This window comes from Schistocerca serialis, chromosome 2 (assembly GCF_023864345.2).
Source record: "Schistocerca serialis cubense isolate TAMUIC-IGC-003099 chromosome 2, iqSchSeri2.2, whole genome shotgun sequence".
In the NCBI taxonomy this organism is placed as follows: Eukaryota; Metazoa; Arthropoda; class Insecta; order Orthoptera; family Acrididae; genus Schistocerca; species Schistocerca serialis.
In genome coordinates, this window is record NC_064639.1 from 96,375,477 (window position 1) to 96,397,659 (window position 22,183).

At 40.2% G+C, this 22,183-nt stretch overlaps 1 protein-coding gene across 1 annotated transcript in view; it reads right to left on the minus strand.

The window, feature by feature from the left end:
* LOC126456776 (MFS-type transporter SLC18B1-like) overlaps positions 1-22,183 on the minus strand; it is a 312,767-nt gene that overhangs the window by 181,256 nt on the left and 109,328 nt on the right. The window contains exon 3 of the mRNA XM_050092546.1: positions 14,470-14,543. Coding sequence (XP_049948503.1) covers positions 14,470-14,543 — 74 coding nt within the window. The remainder of the gene's footprint in view (positions 1-14,469; positions 14,544-22,183) is intronic.

Consider the following 22,183-nt stretch of genomic DNA (forward strand, 5'->3'; position numbering starts at 1 on the left):
GCTTTCTCCGCAAGAAGTTCTGCTTTTTTCTCAGCGAACAGAATTTTTTCACCATTAGTAACTCTACTATGAAAGTCATTGATGTATATCGAGAATAGTATTGGTGCTAATATGTTACTTTGTGGAACCCCCATATTAATGTATTTTGATTCTGTTAAGTGTTTTACTAAATGTTTAGATCTATTGAAGTATGTGTTATCTCTACTCTTTGTACCTTATCTGTTAGGTATGATCGAAACCAATCATTAGCTACCCATCTTACTCCTAATGCTTCCAATTTATTTAATAGAATCTCATGGTTGACTGTATTAAAGGCCTTAGAAAGATCCAAAATATGCCTGTGAAATGCTCATCTTTATCAAGAGCATCAAGTACAACTTTTGTGAATTCTACTATGGCTGACTCCATATTTTTGCTACTTCGGAAACCAAACTGTGATTCGCTTAAAAGATTGTATTTATTCAGGTAATTCATTAATCTGTCTTTTATAATTGCTTCTATTATTTTTGAGAACAGTGGCAGCAGGGAAATGGGCCAGTAATTTTTTATGTCTTCTGCATTACCTTCCTTAAGCAAAGGTGCTCTGAAGGATTCATTTATCATATTTGTTAAGGAGCCTGGTATAATCCCTATGCATTGTTTCAGTACACACACTGGTATCTCATCTAAGCCTACTGACTTTTTATTTTTTAGCTTTTGAACAGTTTTATTGATTTCATTCTCTGTGGTTGGAAGTAACATCATTGTATTTAGTGCAAACATTATTTACAGGTGCTATATTTGTTTTTGGGATTTTTTTTGTAACTTCTCTGCAATACTTGAAAAATGCTCATTTACATAGTTTGCTAAGTGTTGTGGATCATTTATTACTGTATCCCCCCTCCCCTACCAGTATCTTATTCTGCATTTGTTTGCCTCTTCCTGATTCCTTTTTTATAACATCCCAGACTGCTTTACTTTTATTCCCTGCATTATATATTATTTTGTCATTAAATGACTTTTTTGCAGCAATCAGCACCTTCCCATAGATCTTTTTGTATCTATAATAGAAATTTAAGAATTCTGGATCATCATGACCCTTTTTCACGGAACTGATGTATTTAAGTGTTTGGGAGGACTTCTTAATACCTGTTGTTATACATCTGTTTTAGTCAGATGTTGATACAGACATACAAACTTTTGGAAATGCCTTTTCAAAGTTCAATTTAAATATAATGTGGAGAATTTAGAGAATTTCATATTCACATTGTTTCCATATACACTTCATCCCAGCTTTGTTTTGCTAGTTCTTTTAAAAAATCTTTTATTTTGATTTCTGATAGATGTAGTTTGTATGCTTGTAGTTTAGGGAACGATTCGATGCCTGATTTTACTGTTGTTATGACCAATAGGGACATGCCAAAACTTTGAAGGATATTTATGAGGGTGCTGCTGGATTCATTTATGATATTAGTGTTGATGTTAATGTCCCCACACAGAATTATGTTGACCTTTGTACCTGAGACTTTATCTAGACCTTCTGTTAATTAATTGAAAAAAGTGTCCACACTATCACTGGGAGATCTACACACATACAAAATGTGTAATTTCTTGGTGATATCAAGCCCTGTTAATTCAATAGCTGATCTTTCAAAGTGTTTGTCTTCACTTACTGTACTGAGGTCATGTCTTGATTTGAACTGCATTCCTTTTTTGATATAAATGCATGATCCTCCACCCCTTGAAGCAGTTCTGCATTAAGAGTTTGCCCTTTTATACAATGATAACACTACATGTTGGATTTTTGTGTTTCTACACCAGTGTTCAGTAACACAAACTACTGTGCAGTTCAAAGATTGGAGCTCAAATTCTAATAGTTGTATTTTATTTTTTACTGATTGCATGTTTTGATGGAGTATTGTTATGTCTGTGAAATGCCCCATGTTACTCTTTCCAATGGTTTGTTTTTCTTTGTGACATCTGGTATGTGTGATATTTGAAGTGTTAAAATCTGTCTTGTGAGTGATTGTTTCAGTATTTTTTTAAAGTGCTGTAGTTACTCTTTAGGCAGGGGAACCTGTTGTCTGGATTTAACCTAAAAAAAGACCTACTTTTCATACCCATGACAACACGTATTTGATCATGTGAGGGCTGAGATCCACCCCCAATACTTTTTGAATCAGCTGTACCAATCTTCCTTTCCCAGTCTTGCTTAGGTGTAGGCCATGCCTAGTGAAACCCCTTCTGTTGATGGTCCCGATGGGCACCAGAGAAAAATGCGCAAAGTCGGCTGTCCTCAGAGCCATCCCTAACCCCACACTGATTCACCTCACAGCTCCATCAAGGTGCAGTCGATCATGTTGCCAGAACAGCTCAACAAACTGTACATTGGTGCCATGAGTCAGGGAAGCTATCTTATACACGTTACCACCTATGTCATATGCCCCATCCTTGTCCAAACTGTTTCCCACCCCACCCATTATGACTACATGCTCCTCTTTTGTAAAGTTCTTAAATAAAGACCCTAAGTCCTCTATCACATGACTTAGTCCTGCATTTGGCTTGAAGATACTGGTGGCCTGGTACGCTACCCCTAAACTTTCCTGTAAGTGAGGGCCTACGCCTCACCCATTGCTACTACCTAGCAGCAGCACTACTTCTTCCTAACACCTTGTACATTCCTAGGGTTCTTGGCCTCTAAGTGTGTTGCACACTTCCTGCACCTCACTCTACCTGAGGCTCTTCTCCACTTAACTCTGGCAGTGGTCGATACCTGTTTTTGGGGTTGATGATAAAACTGTCAGCTCGTGTTCTCTTTCTTCCTATCCTCCTACCAGCTGCCAGTTCCCAACCACCCTCCTCCCCCCTATCACTCTTGATTCGCATCAGTTCATTCCTCCAACTGAGCCTGAAGGGCACAAATTTTCCTTTCCTGTTCCCCAATCAAAATAATATTCCTACTCCATACTCTGCAGTTCCAGGAGAGAGCCTATCCCAACATTCCCTCCCCCCCCCTCCCCCCCCCCCCCCAGTGAAAATATTTCCTACAAGACTGGCAAAAAATCCCTCTACTCACTACCCTATAACAGCTCCCACATTTCTCACTCATGGTCAGTTTCGAAAGAATAATTAAATTTAAAGAATGTTTAAAATTTGTCAAGGACGCAAGACTGGCTGAGAGAAAACAAAAAACGACACAAAGGTCTTATGTGCACTTGTCATTATTGTGCTGATTTAGAGATACAATGACAGAAGAATGAATTAATAATTACTTTGATTTTGGAGAATTTACATTATCAAATGCGTTTGGTCACGTTTTTAAACATTTATAAGGCCTAGATCACATCTATCTAGTAAACAATATGGGATGTGTTAGTTAAATATGATTTTGAAATGTTTAATTACACTTTTATTGTGACAATAGTCACTGATGAAAATAGCAGCTGTCTTTTTTCAACAAATTTCGCACTATCAAGAAAACTTGAATAGAATTTTTTGTGTTTATGTCATGCAAAATTTTGGGTTATGTCGTGATTATCAGGACTTTAGATAACACTATGTTTTTTCAAGGACAAGCTCTGCTGGGTGCTAATATTCAGTTGTGTGACAAGAATGGCCACTACAGCAAGTATACAAAACAAAGAAAATTTGAATTTGACATTATTTCCTCTTAAATAAGTTCTTTTAGCAGATGAAGAAAATATCTCTGATCTCACTTGACGGCCATCTTCGAACTAGGGGCATGCTGTGGCTGCCACCTGCTTCCTGTTCCTGACAGGTACTTTGATGCTGTGGGCCTTACTCCTGTCAGATGCCACAGCGTGACTCAGCCCCATTTCACACATTCTGTGCAGACCCAGTGGACACTTACTGTGGCACTGTCTATGACATCAATGAGTATGTTCTGGTCAGCCCTCCCCCCAAGCTGTTAGCACCTGAGGCAGTTTGGACAACACCATCTGAGCTGAAGCCAGTGACCTGTGACATTGCCAGACATTGAGTCTGTGACTACATTGCTGTATTGACCGAGACAGCAGGGCGTGTGTGACTGTCAGTGCATTCTGGCTTGGTGCGCACCACTTCTGCCCACTTTTACTATGGACAGCTGTGAACAGAGACAACCATGTATTGTGGAACAATGAATGTTTGTTTGTTGATGATGTTTTATTTGTGCCAACTGGCATACAAAATGCATCAACACACTCCACACTGTACCATTACAACACACAACAATATAGAGCAACCTCTGCCCTCTACATTATGAAAATTTTCCCTTTTTGTCACATGGAATGGCCCATTAGTCCTATTTGGAATGAATCACACAGATGATGATGACAATGATGACATTGGAGGAGGAGGAGGAGATTAGTGATTAATGTCTCATCGACATTGAGGTTATTAGAGCCTGAACACAAGCTCGTATTATGGAAGGGTGGGGAAGGAAATCTACTGTGCCCTTTCAAAGGAACCATTCCTGCATTTGCCTGAATTGGTTAGGGAAATCATGGAAAACCTAAATGAGAATGGACTGGACGTGGGTTTGTACCGTCATCTTCCTGATTGTGAGTCGACTGTGTTAACCAATGTGCCAGCTCACTAAGCGATGGCGTTGAATGTGGGCCACTTAACAGCAAGTGTGGCGAAGCTAGCTGGGATATTTTTACTTCCCCTCTTGTTTTGCCATCTGCCTCCTTAGAATTCATTTTTTTCATTTTTGAATTAATTACCATTAATATACACGAGTAGAATCTGCACTTCCACAAAAGAGAAAGGTTGGCCCTCAGTTTTAAAGAATATAACACCAGATCTAATTTTTTGCCTAGTTTTATGTATGTAATTGATTTTCTAATTTATTTTGACTATTATTAGTTAGTATCTTTCATTATAGTGCAAAATCAGTAATTGTTTCGCAACTTAAATTCTATTGTTGACTTATAAACAAATATAAATTCTGTACTAATGATAAACATTTGGAGGAACAACTAATAGTATCCTTAAAGGATCTATCTGGCTCTATTTGAAAATATTTTAGCACACCCATCCCTTAATTAATTCCAAAGTAATTAACAGTTTTGTCAAAAGTATTGTTTACATAACAATATAAGTTAATTTCATGATTTAAACAAATAATTCAGCCTAAACCTCATAATAGAAGAAACTGTTAAAAAGAACCAATTTTTTGATGTATTCAGTTAATTTAATGGGTTAAGTTTTAATTTTAATTTCTGTAAATTTAACTTCGAACAATGTGTAGTCTCAGTACCTATTATTGTGAGGATATGTAAGGGCCAGATTTTCGGTCCTCAGATAGTCAGTTCACAGCCGATATGTACCCTTCTGTTCTTCAAGAACTGTGAACTTTGTGGTTAGGTTTTTACCATTCATAGATGTTCAATAATAAATTATTGCTGCAGTATGTGAATGTTCACCTGCAACCTATCCTGTCGGCTCCATCATTTAAAGTAGTCAGTGTTGTACTTCCACTCCCCATTTTTCAGCCACTGCAGCAACGCAGTACGTCGACACCAAGGACAATCAATGAAGAAATAAAAGGAGGCGAACCATCACACATGGACATTAGCATCCTTGTGAAGTGTTAGCAAACCATTCACTGGGGGTGGGAACAAAGGCAGTCTCCCCAGGCGGAGTTGCTTATAATGCATGGGAGCCCATCTAGCAATTATAATAAACAGTTGTTATGATGCCCTGAACCATTACATTGAAAACCAATTCATACAAATGCTAAACTGCCCTGACAAACTGTCCATCTGGAGAACGCTGCCTTCCCCTCTCTTGCATTTTAGGTATGAAGCCCAACAGTTCACAAAATTCCAAAATCCTTGTGATACTAGTGACAAAAGGGTTGCCCTACTGTCAATAAATAAAACACATGTAGCCGAAACATGCTGAAACGATAGTGGCACGCGGCAAACTTCCCATTAGAGGAGCAAACAATGTATTAGTGGACACTGTCCTATGCAAAGTCTAGTGAGCAGCACTTCCTTTCCATTAGGGTGGTTTGTGTAGATGAGTGACCAGTTTGTTCGTTGCCACTTCCAGCCATTTGATTTCTCAATGACACATGATTCTTATGTCAGACAATGAGGTCACACCTAGCAAGGAGATGGTACACAAATGTGCAGCAGCATCCCAAAAACTTTCTTTGGCTACGTCACCACCTTACATCCTGACATGTCCATGTACCCAGCAAAAGACCACCTCCTTGTCCCGGTGTTGGATCCATTGTAAAGTGCCATGGATGATCTAAATCAATTGGTCAACTGGGTACAAGCAGTGGATCATTTGAAGCGCACTAAGCGAGTCAGAGTAGACAAGACACTTCATACTGTGTTGGCTTTGAAATCGTCCAGTACCGTCAAAATGCCAAATAACCCTGTATCATAACATGATATGCGTTTCAAAAAGTGTACTTGGAAAACCCAATCGGGGAGAACAGCTGAACAACCAGGTGCATTCACTTGCTGAGAGCCATTCATATAAATGATAAAACTGTGGTATCTACTTAAAATCAAAGAAAATAGATATGTAAAAATGTACCATGAACCATGGACCTTGCAGATGGTGGGGAGGCTTGTGTGCCTCAGCGATACAGATGGCCGTACCGTAGGTGCAACCGCAACGGAGGGGTATCTGTTGAGAGGCCAGACAAACATGTGGTTCCTGAAGAGGGGCAGCAGCCTTTTCAGTAGTTACAGGGGCAACAGTCTGGATGATTGACTGATCTGGCCTTGTAACACTAACCAAAACGGTCTTGCTGTGCTGGTACTGCGAACGGCTGAAAGCAAGGGGAAACTACAGCCGTAATTTTTCCCGAGGGCCTGCAGTTTTACTGTATGGTTACATGATGATGCCGTCCTCTTGGGTAAAATATTCTGGAGGTAAAATAGTCCCCCATTCGGATCACCAGGCAGCGTCTACTCAAGAGGACGGCATTATCAGGAGAAAGAAAACTGGCGTTCTGCGGATCGGAGTGTGGAATGTCAGATCCCATAATCGGGCAGGTAGGTTAGAAAACTTAAAAAGGGAAATGGATAGGTTAGAGTTAGATATAGTGGGAATTAGTGAAGTTCGGTGGCATGAGGAACAAGACTTTGGTCAGGTGAATACAGGGTTATAAATACAAAATCAAATAGGGATAATGCAGGAGTAGGTTAATTAATGAATAAAACAATAGGAATGTGGGTAAGCTACTACAAACAGCATAGTGAACACATTATTGTGGCCAAGATAGACACGAAGCCCACACCTACTACAGTAGTACTAGTTTATATGCCAACTAGCTCTGCAGATGACGAAGAAATTGATGAAATGTATGATGAGATAAAAGAAATTATTCAGGTAGTGAAGGGAGACGAAAATTTAATAGTCATGGGTGACTGGAATTCAAGAGTAGGAAATGGGAGAGAAGGAAACATAGTACGTGAATATGGATTGGGGGAAAGAAATGAAAGAGGAAGCCATCTGGTAGAATTTTGCACAGAGCACAACTTAATCATAGCTAACACTTGGTTCAAGAATCATAAAAGAAGGTTGTACACATGGAAGAATCCTGGAAATACTATAAGGTATCAGATAGATTATATAATGGTAAGACAGAGATTTAGGAACCAGGTTTTAAATTGTAAGACATTTCCAGGGGCAGATGTGGACACTGACCACAATCTATTGGTTATGAGCTGTAGATTAAAACTGAAGAAACTGCAAAGAGGTGGGAATTTAAGGAGATGGGACCTGGACAAACTGATAAAACCAGAGGTTGTAGAGAGTTTCAGGGAGAGCATAAGGGGAAAAAATACAGTAGAAGAAGAATGGGTTACTCTGAAGGAATGAAGTAGTGAAGGCAGCAGAGGATCAAGTAGGTAAAAAGGCGAGGGCTAGTAGAAATCCTTGGGTAACAGAAGAAATATTGAATTTAACTGATGAAAGGAGAAAATATAAAAATGCAGTAAATGAAGCAAGCAAAAAGGAATACAAACATCTCAAAAATGAGATCGACAGGAAGTGCAAAATGGCTAAGCACGGATGGCTAAAGGACAAACAAGGCCACGGGAGCAGACAACATTCCTTTAGAACTACTGACAGCCTTGGGAGAGCCAGTCCTGACAAAACTCTACCATTTGATGAGCAAGATGTATGAGACAGGCAAAATACCCTCAGACTTCAAGAAGAATATAATAATTCCAATCCCAAAGAAAGCAGGTGTTGACAGATGTGAAAATTACCGAACTATCAGTTTAATAAGCCACAGCTGCAAAATACTAACGCGAATTCTTTACAGAATAATGGAAAAACTAGTAGAAGCCAACCTTGGGGAAGATCAGTTTGGATTCCGTAGAAATATTGGAACACGCAAGGCAATACTGACTCGACGACTTATCTTAGAAGAAAGATTAAGGAAAGGCAAACCTACGTTTCTAGCATTTGTAGACTTAGAGAAGCTTTTGACAATGTTGAGGGAGCAAAAGGCTATTTACAATTTGTACAGAAACCAGATGGCAGTTATAAGAGTCGAGGGACATGAAAGGGAAGCAGCGGTTGGGAAGGGACTGAGACAGGGTTGTAGCCTCTCTCCAATGTTATTCAATCTGTGTATTGAGCAAGCAGTAAAGGAAACAAAAGAAAAATTCAGAGTAGGTATTAAAATCCATGGAGAAGAAATAAAAACCTTGAGGTTCGCCAATGACACTGTAATTCTATCAGAGACAGCAAAGGACTTGGAAGAGCAGTTGAACGGAATGGACAGTGTCTTGAAAGGAGGATATAAGATGAACATCAACAAAAGCAAAACGAGGATAATGGAATGTAGTTCGAATTAAGTCAGGTGATGCTGAGGGAGTTAGATTAGGAAATGAGACACTTAAATTAGTAAAGGAGTTTTGCTATTGGGGAGCAAAACAACTGATGATGGTCAAAGTAGAGAGGATATAAAATGTATACTGGCAATGGCAAGGAAAGCGTTTCTCAAGAAGAGAAATTTGTTAACATCAAGTATAGATTTAAGTGTCAGGAAGTCGTTTCTGAAAGTATTTGTGTGGAGTGTAGCCATGTATGGAAGTGAAACATGGACGATAAATAATGTGGACAAGAAGTGAATAGAAGCTTTCGAAATGTGGTGCTACAGCACAATGCTGAAGATTAGATGGGTAGATCACATAACTAATGAGGAGGTATTGAATAGAATTGGGGAGAAGAGGAGTTTGTGGCACAACTTGACAAGAAGAAGGGGCCGGTTGGTAGGACATGTTCTGAGGCATCAAGGGATCACAAATGTAGCATTGGAGGCCAGCGTGGAGGGTAAAAACCGTAGAGGGAGACCAAGAGATGAATACACTAAGCAGATTCAGAAGGATGTAGGTTGCAGTAAGTACTGGGAGATGAAGAAGCTTGCAAAGGATAGAGTAGCTTGGAGAGCTGCATCAAACCAGTCTCAGGACTGAAGACCACAACAACAACAACAAAAATGTAGTGTGGAGTACAAGTTTTCTTGTATTGCATAAAGCTTAAAATTGCTTTAGGCCATCCTGAAGCACTTGGTTGCACGGGGCCAATAAACAGTCTTTCTCAAAGTTGGTCTACACTGCTGCACTCAGTGCTAATGAATGATACAGTGCTAAGATTTTCAGGGCCTCTCTAGCCAGGAGAAGGACAGCGTCTAACATCTTCGGATAGGAAGTACGTACTGATCCATAAACCACACTGCCATAATCCAATCAACACCTGAAAAAAATCCTATAAAACTAAAGTCAGAACCTGTCACTTTCCCAAGACTTTCTGATGGGACATTATGAAATATTCAATTATTTGATGCTCTTTGTTTGAAGGTCTGAAGTGCGGACGCCAGATTAAGAGACACAATATCATCACCGTGAAGTGTCATCCTCAGCTAGTCTGGGGCCTCCTCACTTAATACTGGATCCTGAAACTTTGTAAGTAGACATTCACATGATATTTGGTGAATATCTTCAAATTTTCGAATATTCTAGGATAGTTCACACAAGGTTTTTAAAAGCAATCTCCTTCACTCCCCACCAGTCTTGATTTAGACAGCAGCACTGTGGCTTGCAGTGGCAATGTCATTGAGGCAGGACTTGCTGTTACATCAGAGATAGAAGATGGTCTCAACGAGCAGCATCCTAACAATGAATCAAAGTCTGTCGCCCGATTTACCTACAGATGAGGCAATTTAATCATTGAATTTCATATCTCCACCTGCCTTACCTGCAACTGAGTTTATGCGATTGTTCCACGACGTTTCCCAAAAATGTCGTGCACTCAAAGTTGACTACTTCCAAATAGTGTAATAATACAATATTACATTTGTGGTTTTATGAAGTGTGCCACTTTGTATTTCTGAACATTAAAAATAAGTTGTCAATCTTTGTGCCACTTTGAAATCTTATCAACAACTGACATTATTTATGAAGCTTTTTTTATGATTGTACTTCATTATAGGTGTAAACGTCTGATGTTACTATTATATTGTCTGCTAGGCCATTAATATACGACATGAACAGTAAGGATCTCAAAACCCATTCCTGTGACACACCTGAATTTATTTCTACATCTGTTGATGACTCTCCATCCAATACAGCATGCTGCTTCCATCCAAACAAGAAGTTATCAGTCCAGTCACGAAATTTGTCTTATAACACATTTCATGCTAATTTTGTTAATAAGCATTGGTTTGGAACTATTGCTAAGGCTTTTTGGAAATCAATAAATAACGTATCTACCTGACGGCCTCATTCCATGGTTTTCAGGACATCACGCGAGAGAATGATGAGATGTGTTTTGCTTGACAATGCTTTTTGAAATCCATTTTGTATATTTACTTCCCTCATTGAAAGGGTCATGGAAATAAACATTTGCCAGGTCATATTTAGAAGAGTACTGGCCAACTGCAAGCTTGATCATTAGCTGTCCTGGTCAAGGAATCAGATAAGTGGCGATTTTGGACTATTTTTTAACTTTAGCTTTGAAGTGCCCACAGAGAGACAAATTTTATGTATCACCAGCAGAAGCCTGGTATGTTGGCTGGTTGCAGTTGGTATAATTACATTTTGTTCTTGGAGGCACTCTAACTTTACCTTAAAGACTTCAAAGACAGGGAACACAATGGAATGAGCTCTAAAAAAACTGCACAAGATAGGTCTTTCCCCTGTCATATAAACCCCAAAGCAATATGGAGCTTGCACAGTTTCTCCAGTTCACCGAACTACTACGACTGAAAGAAAAAGCCACAGGAAAGGAAAATTCACCAAAGACCATTCATTGCATTACAGTGGATGGAGTGATGAAGAATGGGATCACATTTTTAGATAATGCTATAACAATTAGTTGCCCTCCACAGAGGTACTGACAGAATGTATTAAGACATGTTCTACATCTACATCTACATCCATACTCCACAAGCCACCTGACGGTGTGTGGCGGAGGGTACCCTGAGTACCTCTATCGGTTCTCCCTTCTATTCCAGTCTCATATTGTTCGTGGAAAGAAGGATTGTCGTTATGCCTCTGTGTGGGCTCTAATCTCTCTGATTTTATCCTCATGGTCTCTTCGCGAGATATACGTAGGAGGGAGCAATATACTGCTTGACTCTTCGGTAAAGGTATGTTCTCGAAACTTTAACAAAAGCCCATACCGAGCTACTAAGCGTCTCTCCTGCAGAGTCTTCCACTGGAGTTTATCTATCATCTCCGTAATGCTTTCGCGATTACTAAATGATCCTGTAACGAAGCGCGCTGCTCTCCGTTGGATCTTCTCTATCTCTTCTATCAACCCTATCTGGTACGGATCCCACACTGCTGAGCAGTATTCAAGCAGTGGACGAACAAGCGTACTGTAACCTACTTCCTTTGTTTTCGGATTGCATTTCCTTAGGATTCTTCCAATGAATCTCAGTCTGGCATCTGCTTTACCGACGATCAACTTTATATGATCATTCCATTTTAAATCACTCCTAATGCGTACTCCCAGATAATTTATGGAATTAACTGCTTCCAGTTGCTGACCTGCTATTTTGTAGCTAAATGATAAGGGATCTATCTTTCTATGTATTCGCAGCACATTACACTTGTCTACATTGAGATTGAATTGCCATTCCCTGCACCATGCGTCAATTCGCTGCAGATCCTCCTGCATTTCAGTACAATTTTCCATTGTTACAACCTCTCGATACACCACAGCATCATCTGCAAAAAGCCTCAGTGAACTTCCGATGTCATCCACCAGGTCATTTATGTATATTGTGAATAGCAACGGTCCTATGACACTCCCCTGCGGCACACCTGAAATAACTCTTACTTCGGAAGACTTCTCTCCATCGAGAATGACATGCTGCGTTCTGTTATCTAGGAACTCCTCAATCCAATCACACAATTGGTCTGATAGTCCATATGCTCTTACTTTGTTCATTAAACGACTGTGGGGAACTGTATCGAATGCCTTGCGGAAGTCAAGAAACACGGCATCTACCAGTGAACCCGTGTCTACGGCCCTCTGAGTATCGTGGACGAATAGCGCGAGCTGGGTTTCACATGACCGTCTTTTTCGAAACCCATGCTGATTCCTACAGAGTAGATTTCTAGTCTCCAGAAAAGTCATTATACTCGAACATAATACGTGTTCCAAAATTCTACAACAGATCGACGTTAGAGATATAGGTCTATAGTTCTGCACATCTGTTCGACATCCCTTCTTGTAAACGGGGATGACCTGTGCCCTTTTCCAATCCTTTGGAATGCTACGCTCTTCTAGAGACCTACAGTACACCGCTGCAAGAAGGGGGGCAAGTTCCTTCACGTACTCTGTGTAAAATCGAACTGGTATCCCATCAGGTCCAGAGGCCTTTCCTCTTTTGAGCGATTTTAATTGTTTCTCTATCCCTCTGTCGTCTATTTCGATATCTACCATTTTATCATCTGTGCGACAATCTAGATTCAGTGGCAGGCAGATGAGGAAAAAAAATGTGGAATTTGTCTTATGCTTTATCCAGGCACCACATGGTACAGTCACTTGAGTTTTATGATCGATCTACTGCCTAATCCGTTTTACTGTGTTATGGTGTCTTGCGTACAGCTCATCCACAATAAGTTAACGATTCATGCACTGGCTGTAAGGAATGGCAGGAGGCTCTCCTTGCCCCACATTAGGAGTGTTGGGGGGAGAAAAGCATTTGGGAGAAGGCAGTGTTGCCTGTTTCCTGCAGTGTTGCCACCATTACCCTTAATGATGTGTACAGTAATACTTCAGGTCTATGAGCAACTTAATGTTGGCAGTGCTCAGAGAGAAATGAATATCTTTCAACTAATGCCAATTTTCTCCACTTCTGGCAGTACCAGCAAGATCATCAAATTATCGTGAACAAGCTGTGCATTAACAACATTATCTTTTTGTGAAACAAATTTTGAACTGTTTGTGGAACCACATATGCTTATGCAAAGGCCAATACTTTCTCTGAAATGGAGTTGGCAACTTTATAGGTTACGTATCCACATCTCGGTCCTGGGGAACACCAATCACAACATTTGAAATTAGTGGTTCTTCATAAAAACAACTGCATTTATCATTTTCTGAGTCAATTTTGCAATTTTACTACGACTTTTGAGGTCTGCAGTCAGGATCTATATGATTAGTATATTGTTCTCAACATAACTGGAATTACTAGTCAGATGCCACTACTTGTGTTTGTTTCAAAAAATGCTCACAAAACTGCTATAGACTTGAGGACCCTCAAGTTTCCTGGGTCACGTCTCATAATGAAATGTGAAATGTGTTTTATTCATCTCATAACATAAACAGTTTCAGAACATATGGCTGCCAGTGTGGGCCAAAACAGTAGAACAGAAGGAAATATAAGGCACAATCATAGAAAAATCACGGCTACACAAAGCTTGGGAGATAACATCTCCATTATGTTATAAGCACTGTCATTTTCAAGTGGTAGCATGTCTACAGTGTACTAAGAGTACCATGATTTGAGTGCAAAGTGCCACCTCCATTGGACAACATGCTGATGACAGGGGTCACTGCTAATTGTCACAGGTTATGGCCACTGACACACCACAGTGCAGCAGACCACTTGCTGGATGACAAAGGTTGGTGAGAGGTCATTTGTTCATCTTTTTCACCTAACACTATTTTTTATTATTTTAAAACTAAGAAATTTCAAAACAATATTTATGCACATGTTAATTTAAATTTCAGAAATAGGATAACATGAAGAAGTACTCTCATACCTTCTGACATAAAAGGTGTAATAACATTCATATTGGAAGAAAAGTTGCTCCTATCAGTTGGTAACTGTCCCTAACTATTTCATTCCTGTTGGGTGATTCTGTTAGGTAAATAGTAAGACTTGATGTGAAGGATTGTATCCTTTCCATTTTATCAGTTACTGTGACCTTAAAAGTTCAACTTAATATTTTGACTATGCGCTAATAGAAAAAATTTTGCTTTCAAACTTACCCAAAGAGGAAGTTGCAACTGCCTGCTACAAACATTCCGGTCATGAACAAAAACTTTGCACCAGTGAGAGGCAACTAAAACAGAGCAAAACATCATAATCAGTGAAATGACTTTTGGTTTCATGAGTTATTTAATAATCCATTCTCTAGAAAGATCCTCAAAAATCACAATTGTTATAATGCACTAATGACATTTCTTGGGATTAAAATACACTGTGGCAAAAATAAATCTCATTTAATTTGCAGATATACAGCTCTATCCACTAGTACTGACTTTGTGACAAGTGCAGCCAAAGTAATAATCTCAGCATTCCTCGAATGGAATATTGAATGTCACAAAAAAATTAAGACAGGATGGCTGGAACAATATTTGCATCCAATTCTTCCCACAGCGTGAATTCAGCATTTTACTGCCATGCTACTTCAACAAGTTTTGTATCACTTAAAACACATACAAAAGCCTCTTTATTGCAGAAATGAGAATTTAATAAACATTGTTAAGGAATAGAAAGTATTTTCTCATCCGAGTTTCTGAGATAAGGATTATTTGGCAAGGCTGACAGCACACAGTAAAACATTTCATTATAGCATATACCTTCTGCGGGATAAAAATTAATGGAATAGAAGGAGTAGAGTGTACAAAAAGCTGGTAACAGGTTTGTTACGACAATGGTCAAGAACAACCTTTATTGAGGTAGGATGGTACCAATCAGACTAGCAGATGAAAATTTCCCTGAGCACCCTGATCTTAAAACTGAGGATAATTGTAACACAATTGTCTGGAAAGGTATCAGTGCAAACGGTGCACACTGCAGTTTCATGAAAACTGCTGCAAAATAAACATAAAACTGATAATTGGTGTCATGTTACAAGTGTATAGTTGAACAAGTGAAACGAAGTATTTAAATATTATGAGAAACAAGAATACAAAAATGAAAGTGTTGCTAAGTGATATCAAAGCTGTACATGGCGGCCCCAGGAAAAGAAAGTTTTTATATAAACTGTCTTTTTCATCCATCATGTTTCCACTTATATGACAACAACTGACCTGTCCACTCCAGAATAGACTGAATCATCTTCAGCAAAGTCACCCTGTAACTCAAGATTGTGCCACAGCGTCATCTAACAGAAGGCTCTAACAGCAGCACCTGCTGAATGGAGCTCTCCTCTGTTCTGAGTTGTCAAACAGAGCAGATGATCAATGGCTTAGTACTCAAACTTTAATTTTTCACTTTGCTCCTTCTCTGAGATGGGATTGAGGCCACTGGAGTTATCTTCTCTCACCCCCTAGAAATCCTCAATATGTAATCCCATTGGAAAACAAATCTATACAGCTTCTTTTTCCTAAAGAAGTATTTCATTTACAAGTTCAGACCATTCTTAAATCCTGAATATATGCCTGCCCACCAATGAGGCATACAATCTGGTGTCAGGTGTGGGATTCCAAATTACTTCTGCTTCTGGTTTTGATGTGCGACAAACAATTTCTGAATTGATGAGCAGATGCATTAAACTGCCACATAGGCACATCTGGCCACATGCTTTGCCTATCACAGGCAGTCTGGGCTACCCGTCATAATCAACACAGCACCTCCGCTGCTGCTGCCGTTCAAAGCTACCAGTGCAGGTATGACAACCCAGTGTCACAACACCAGGCACTGGCTCCAACATCACTACTCCTGCTGCTGCCCTATTGCTGCCTATCACTTCCATGCCATTAATAAAACTGCATCCAAAAGTTGCAAATTTTGAATCTAGGGAGAAGACACTGCCAGAGACATTGCTGAGGGTTATTGTCAAAGACATTTTTGTTTTGCTTTGATGCATATAGTTCAAATGGATGCCCGATAAGAGGTCACAGGGAAAGCTGGAGATAGATCCAGAAATGCAAGCGAAGGTGTGGCAACTCTGGGTGGAGAAGAATGCCTGCAAAAGCCTCTCAATGAGGAATTACACAATGTGACACCGCAAAGCAGCAATGTGCCAGGAGCTGGCCTCATTTCCCCATTTCTGGGGCTCTCAGAGGCAGAATCTAATTGATGTTGTATTGGGTTCACTGGATGCCACCTTCATGGGTAAATCAGGGGAAAACACCACACTCTCTTAACAAAATGTTAACTGATGCAGAGAAAATGTGTGCATAAGGTGGTGAAATACAGGTAGTAGTCAACAGCCTAAAGTTGCAAGGAAAGATCAGCTAGTTCCTATGCAGATTCCATGTAAGGGCTGAGAAATATTATCAATTGATGTCCTTGTACAAGGACAAGAGAATAAATATTGACAAAAGTATAGTATTAGCTGCTACAGAGACAAGTTTTTCACCATATGCCAAAATTTTAGAGAGGATTGAGAAGGCTTTGTTGATCTGACAAGAGCTGTCTCATGGCACAAGTATCAACAGTGGAGGGAAAGTGGGGAGAGAATTAATGAGCTGAACATGGTTCTTCTTAGTGAAGCAGTAGTTCAGTGTAGACTCATTTGCTTTCTTCAACGAAGTGGAAACTCATTGTCTGAATATTTCACTTGAAGCATTGATACCTATGTAGGTGCTGGATGAACTGTAGTTCTCCAAGCATACCACAAGAGGTCATACAAATTTCATTTCTACGTGATGAAAGCTACCAATTCACCCATTCCCATCCTTCTGCCCCAGAAGGTAAGCCCCATTAGATGTGCATTCATTGCTGAACTGCTTTACACTCACTGTGGATGGCCAGACCATAAGACAGCAGAGTGTTTGGATCAGATATGAGAGAGTGATCTGTCAGACTTTATGACATCTCTCAAACCAAACAGGTTACTGAGTAGCTTGAGTGGAAAGAGCTGATATAGGAATGGGAATATATGTATTGCAAAAAGGAGTGGTTATACCACTGCCCCTCCTCCCACTTCCACAAAGTGAATCCAGTATGAGAGAAAAAGAGACACTCCAGTGACTAATACAACTTTGCAAGGTAAAGGCAGACAGTCTTCCTTGATCACTAATACAATATCAAAAGGATAGATTGCTACTCACCACATAGAAAGACACACACACACACACACACACACACACACACACACACACACACACACACACGGCCACTGTCTTCATTGTTAGAATGCTCCAGCACCTGTAGACAGTGACCATGAGTGTGTTAGTTGTACTTGTAACCATACATGTCTGTTTTCTATTTCAGTAGATGGACTTTGTCAAAAAGCTTAATATTGTGGCAGTCCTTTTCAATGCGCCTGTCTGCAACTCAAGACCTCCTCTATGTCATGAGTAGCAATCTATCCTTTCCACACTGTTGTTATTTCATTTGGGACATACCCATTGTTTGATTTTATCATTTATATATTAACAAGATTGTCCCTGGGATTTACTCCCACAGGCCCAACACTTAATCCCTGTTTCTGGCTGTAATCCAACTTCACACCAGACTTACAATTCCAAATACAGCAATCTCTTGCACTTACCCAATTACTCTGTGAACTATATACCTCATTCGCCAATTTCCACTAGACCAGACTTACCTCCTCCTACAAAAACCTGTAGTTATCTGCCCTCATGTTTCCTCGGATAGCATTACCTGCCAAGCCAACTTCAAACTGCAAAAACATGCCAGACTTCACCTCAGAACGCTAAACTACCTGAATAATGGTGTTTCCCTTCATGTCCCTTTGCAGCTCCCTAAACAGTAACATCATGAAGCACCACTTCTCTCCTACAAACTGAGCTTGGCCGAGCTTTCGAACATTCCCCAAGTCTTCAGTATTGCCTCCAATGATAGCTCATGATCACAAGAATCAGTAACCACTGTCCAGTGTACTCAACATCATGCTGCTTTTGTGAAGGACCTTCTTTACCTCACATGTAATGTCAACTGGAAATATCACTTTGCAACCCAGCCCCACAACCTTTCCAACAGCAAACCTGACATTGAGCCCTGCCTTGAAAAGTTCTGACCATGGTCCCAACTTGATCTGCCGCCACTACCTCAAAATCATTCCTCACAAGCCTTCCAAGAATTCCTCATATCCAGCATTGCTTCACAAACTTTCCTCAGGTCACTACAACATGACCCTAATCTGTCCCTGCAGAACTTCAGGCTCTTCATTCCCTAAAAGCTGATGACTCCATCATTATTCTCCCAGCAGATGAAGGGTCTACCACTGTGATACTAGACCAAAAGGAGTATGTTACTGAAAGTCTACACCACCTGTCTGACACCTCTACATACAGTGTCTGCCATCAAGATCCCATTCCTGTGACTCAAAATAACTTACAGCCCTCCTTAAAACCTCAGGCCCCTCACAAGGACTAATACCTCAATCTATTGAACTTCTCACCCCACCCACAGCATGCACTCCCATCTTTTTCCTTCTTCCTAAGAGTCACAAACCCACTCATTCTGGCCACCCTCCGAACGTAAAGACTTCCCTCCTATATCAAAGATACCAACCATTTCTGAAATCATCTGAAATCTGTGCCTGTCCCACTCCCACAACATCCCTCTCCCACCTTACACCTTGCTTGTCACTGCTGATGCCACCTCCCTCTATACAAACATTCCCCATGTATATGATCTGTGTGTTGTTGAGCATTTCCTCAGTCAGTGACCACCTGATTCCAAACCTATGACATCCTTTTTGCTCACCTTGATCAACTTTATACTAACCAACAACTGCTTTATCTTTGAGGGGAAGACATATGTACAGACCAGGGGAACAGCCATGGGAACCAGGAAGGCTCCTTCATATGCCAACCTTTTCATGGGTCACTAGGAGCCGGCTTTCCTGGGATCCATAAGCCTTCAGCCCCTGGTTTGGTTTAGACACATTGATTACATCTTTGCCATATAGACTCCTGGTGATTCCGACCTGTTGAAATTCCTGGACTCTCTGAATACATTCTCCCAGTTAAATTTCACATGGTTCTATTCCAAAACCCATGCCACTTTTCTTGATGTTGGTCTCATCCTCATCAAAGGCAGCTTCACACTTCTGTCCACATTAAACCTACCAACAAACAACATTACTCACATTTTGTTAGTTCCCATCCTATCCATGTCAAGCATTCCCTCCCATACAGCTTTGGCATTAAATGAAAACCTATTTCTTTAGATGCAGACTCTTTACAGCAATACATCACCACTCTCACCCCAGCCTTCACTGGATGTAATTACCCCACCTGCCTAGTTCAAAAGCAAATTTCCGGGCTATCACATCCAATCCCAGTACTGCTGGTCCCTCCAAAAAACAACGTAGGAGTACACCACTTGTCACTCAGTATTATCCTGGTCTTGAATATGTTAATCAGTTATTCACCACACAGCGGAGATGCTAAGCCGCGATAGGCAGAACAGGAAGATTCACACAATTATAGCTTTCAGCCATTAAGGCCTTTGTCAACAATAGGCGCGCGCGCGCACCCACCCACCCACCCACCCACCCACACACACACACACACACACACACACACACACACACACACACAGTCTCAGGCAACTGTGTTATGTTCCATCCTGGATTTTTCATTGTTGATTAATCAATTATTCGACATGCCCATGACTACCTAAAATCATGCCCTGAAGTGAGGTACATTCTTTCTGACATTTTACACACCACAAAAAGATAGCTTTCGTCACCCTCCCAATCTCCATAATATCCTCATCAGACCCTATGTTCCTTCTGCACCCCTCTCCCTACCCTATGGTTCCTACCTCTATGACTGTCCCCACTGCAAGACTTGCCCTATGCACCCTCTTACCACCACCTAAAGCAGCCCTGTAAATAGAAAAACATATACCAAAAACGAGAGCCATCTGTGAGATGATGCATCATATACCGGCTGTTATGTAAACACTGTTTGGCCTCTTATATCGGTACGACTACCACCAAATTATCGGTTAGGATGAATGGGCATAAGCAGAGGGTGTGTACAGGCAACTTACAATATCCTGTTGCAGAGCAAGTACAACATGACAGTCAAGATCTGTTTCATCACACGCACTCTCTGGATTCCTCCTCCAGACGCCAATTTCTCAGAACCCCAAAGGTGGAAACTGAAGTTTCAACATGTCCTTGGTTCTCGCCACCTGCTTGACCTTAATTTACATTAATTTCTTCTGTCTCAGCATTTCTTTACAGTAACTATTCGTATCTTCACTCCGATTTGGTTTTCAAGAACTTTCATTTTCTGACCTGTCTATTTTTTCCCCTCTCCTATAATCCCGCCCCTTCCCAACTCTATCACATACAATGCACTTAGCTTTCCACTCCTATAGCTCATGCATGATGTTTTGACTGTAATCTCCATTTTGTGTATTACCCTTTAAGCTCTCAGGTTTTCAAATCTCATTCAGTGGAGTCCCCCAACAATCAGTAGTTCCTTCTCATCCTGTCCAGTAAGTCTCTCCCAACCTGGGGTCCTGGGCAACTTTACTGAACTCTCTCCATTTCCTAAACTTCATCAGTCCTTTTCCTTCACTCTTCTTCCTTCTCCTTCAATCTTTCTGCCAGGAGAAAAAGACAATGGATTTGAAAGCTTGAAGATTTAAATACCTATATATGTGTGTCCTCCTGCTGCCTCTTGGAGAGTAGCTTTTTTCTGTATCCAGCTACATTAAATTTCCAAAAACTGATTACTCTTAATTGACATGTTATACAGTCCCCATTGTCCCAAAATTATCTGATATGCTCTTTCCAGCCTCATCTGATCTCTTTTTTTTCCTATTGCCGTATTTTGTTATTACCCATCTCTAGTGTTGGATAGTTTTGCATTATATGTTTGCATTTCTTCAATATGTTGAGACACTGTAATCACACAGTTTTAACCACTGTACGTTATGGTGAAATTATGGTCAAGGTTTATGAAGTTTCTAAAACTTGTAGTATGAAAGCATAGAGCTCAAGACACTAATTGCTCATCGGCTGCCAAGTAAGCAAAACGCTGCACTATGCATTGACTCAAATGTGTGTATGTGAAGGCAGGGCATGTGGCAATGTCTCTACACATGTGTGACATAATATAGCACTTTTTGTAGACTTCGTTTCTACTTGGAAGAAAGGACATTCTGCAGTGACTTCTAGGTGAGAGTTTCTCTTTCCTCACTTTAGGTATGTTCATATGTCAGTTTGTTACCTATGTCTTTGACCCCTTTTTTACTTTGTATCATATGTACCCTGACTGGTTGTTCTGAGGTGCAGAAGTTTCCCCCTTTCCACTGTGCACATGTTTTCAATTGTGTTTTCTTTCTTCAATAGAAATGTAGCCCTGAGTTCATTTACGAATTTGCTAGTAGGGCATATTATCCACCTTACAAAATCTATTTAGCATATGTGTGTGATTCTGAATGCTCAATGAAGCAGACAGTGCTCTCCTGGTTGAGATCCCTGAATGTGGGTGGTCTTCTACAATGGAATTCTATATCTAAGGAAGCTTGCACCTTAGAGTATAGTTCTACTGACAGAAGCTACTACCATATCTAATGGAAAACAGTTGGGTCATTCCCAAGTAGCTATCTCACTATAAGCTCATTCATAAATTAATAATGCAGGGTATAAATGCTACTCAGAACCAACTTAATATGTGCAACTGGAAAAACATCCTGTGTTACAAACAATATTTTGGAAAATAAATTTCTTTTCTGACTGAGTGGTTACATTAGTGTCAGCCTACAAAATACATTAGTTGAATTTTAATTCCCCTTGAACACTTTATCCATCCCCCT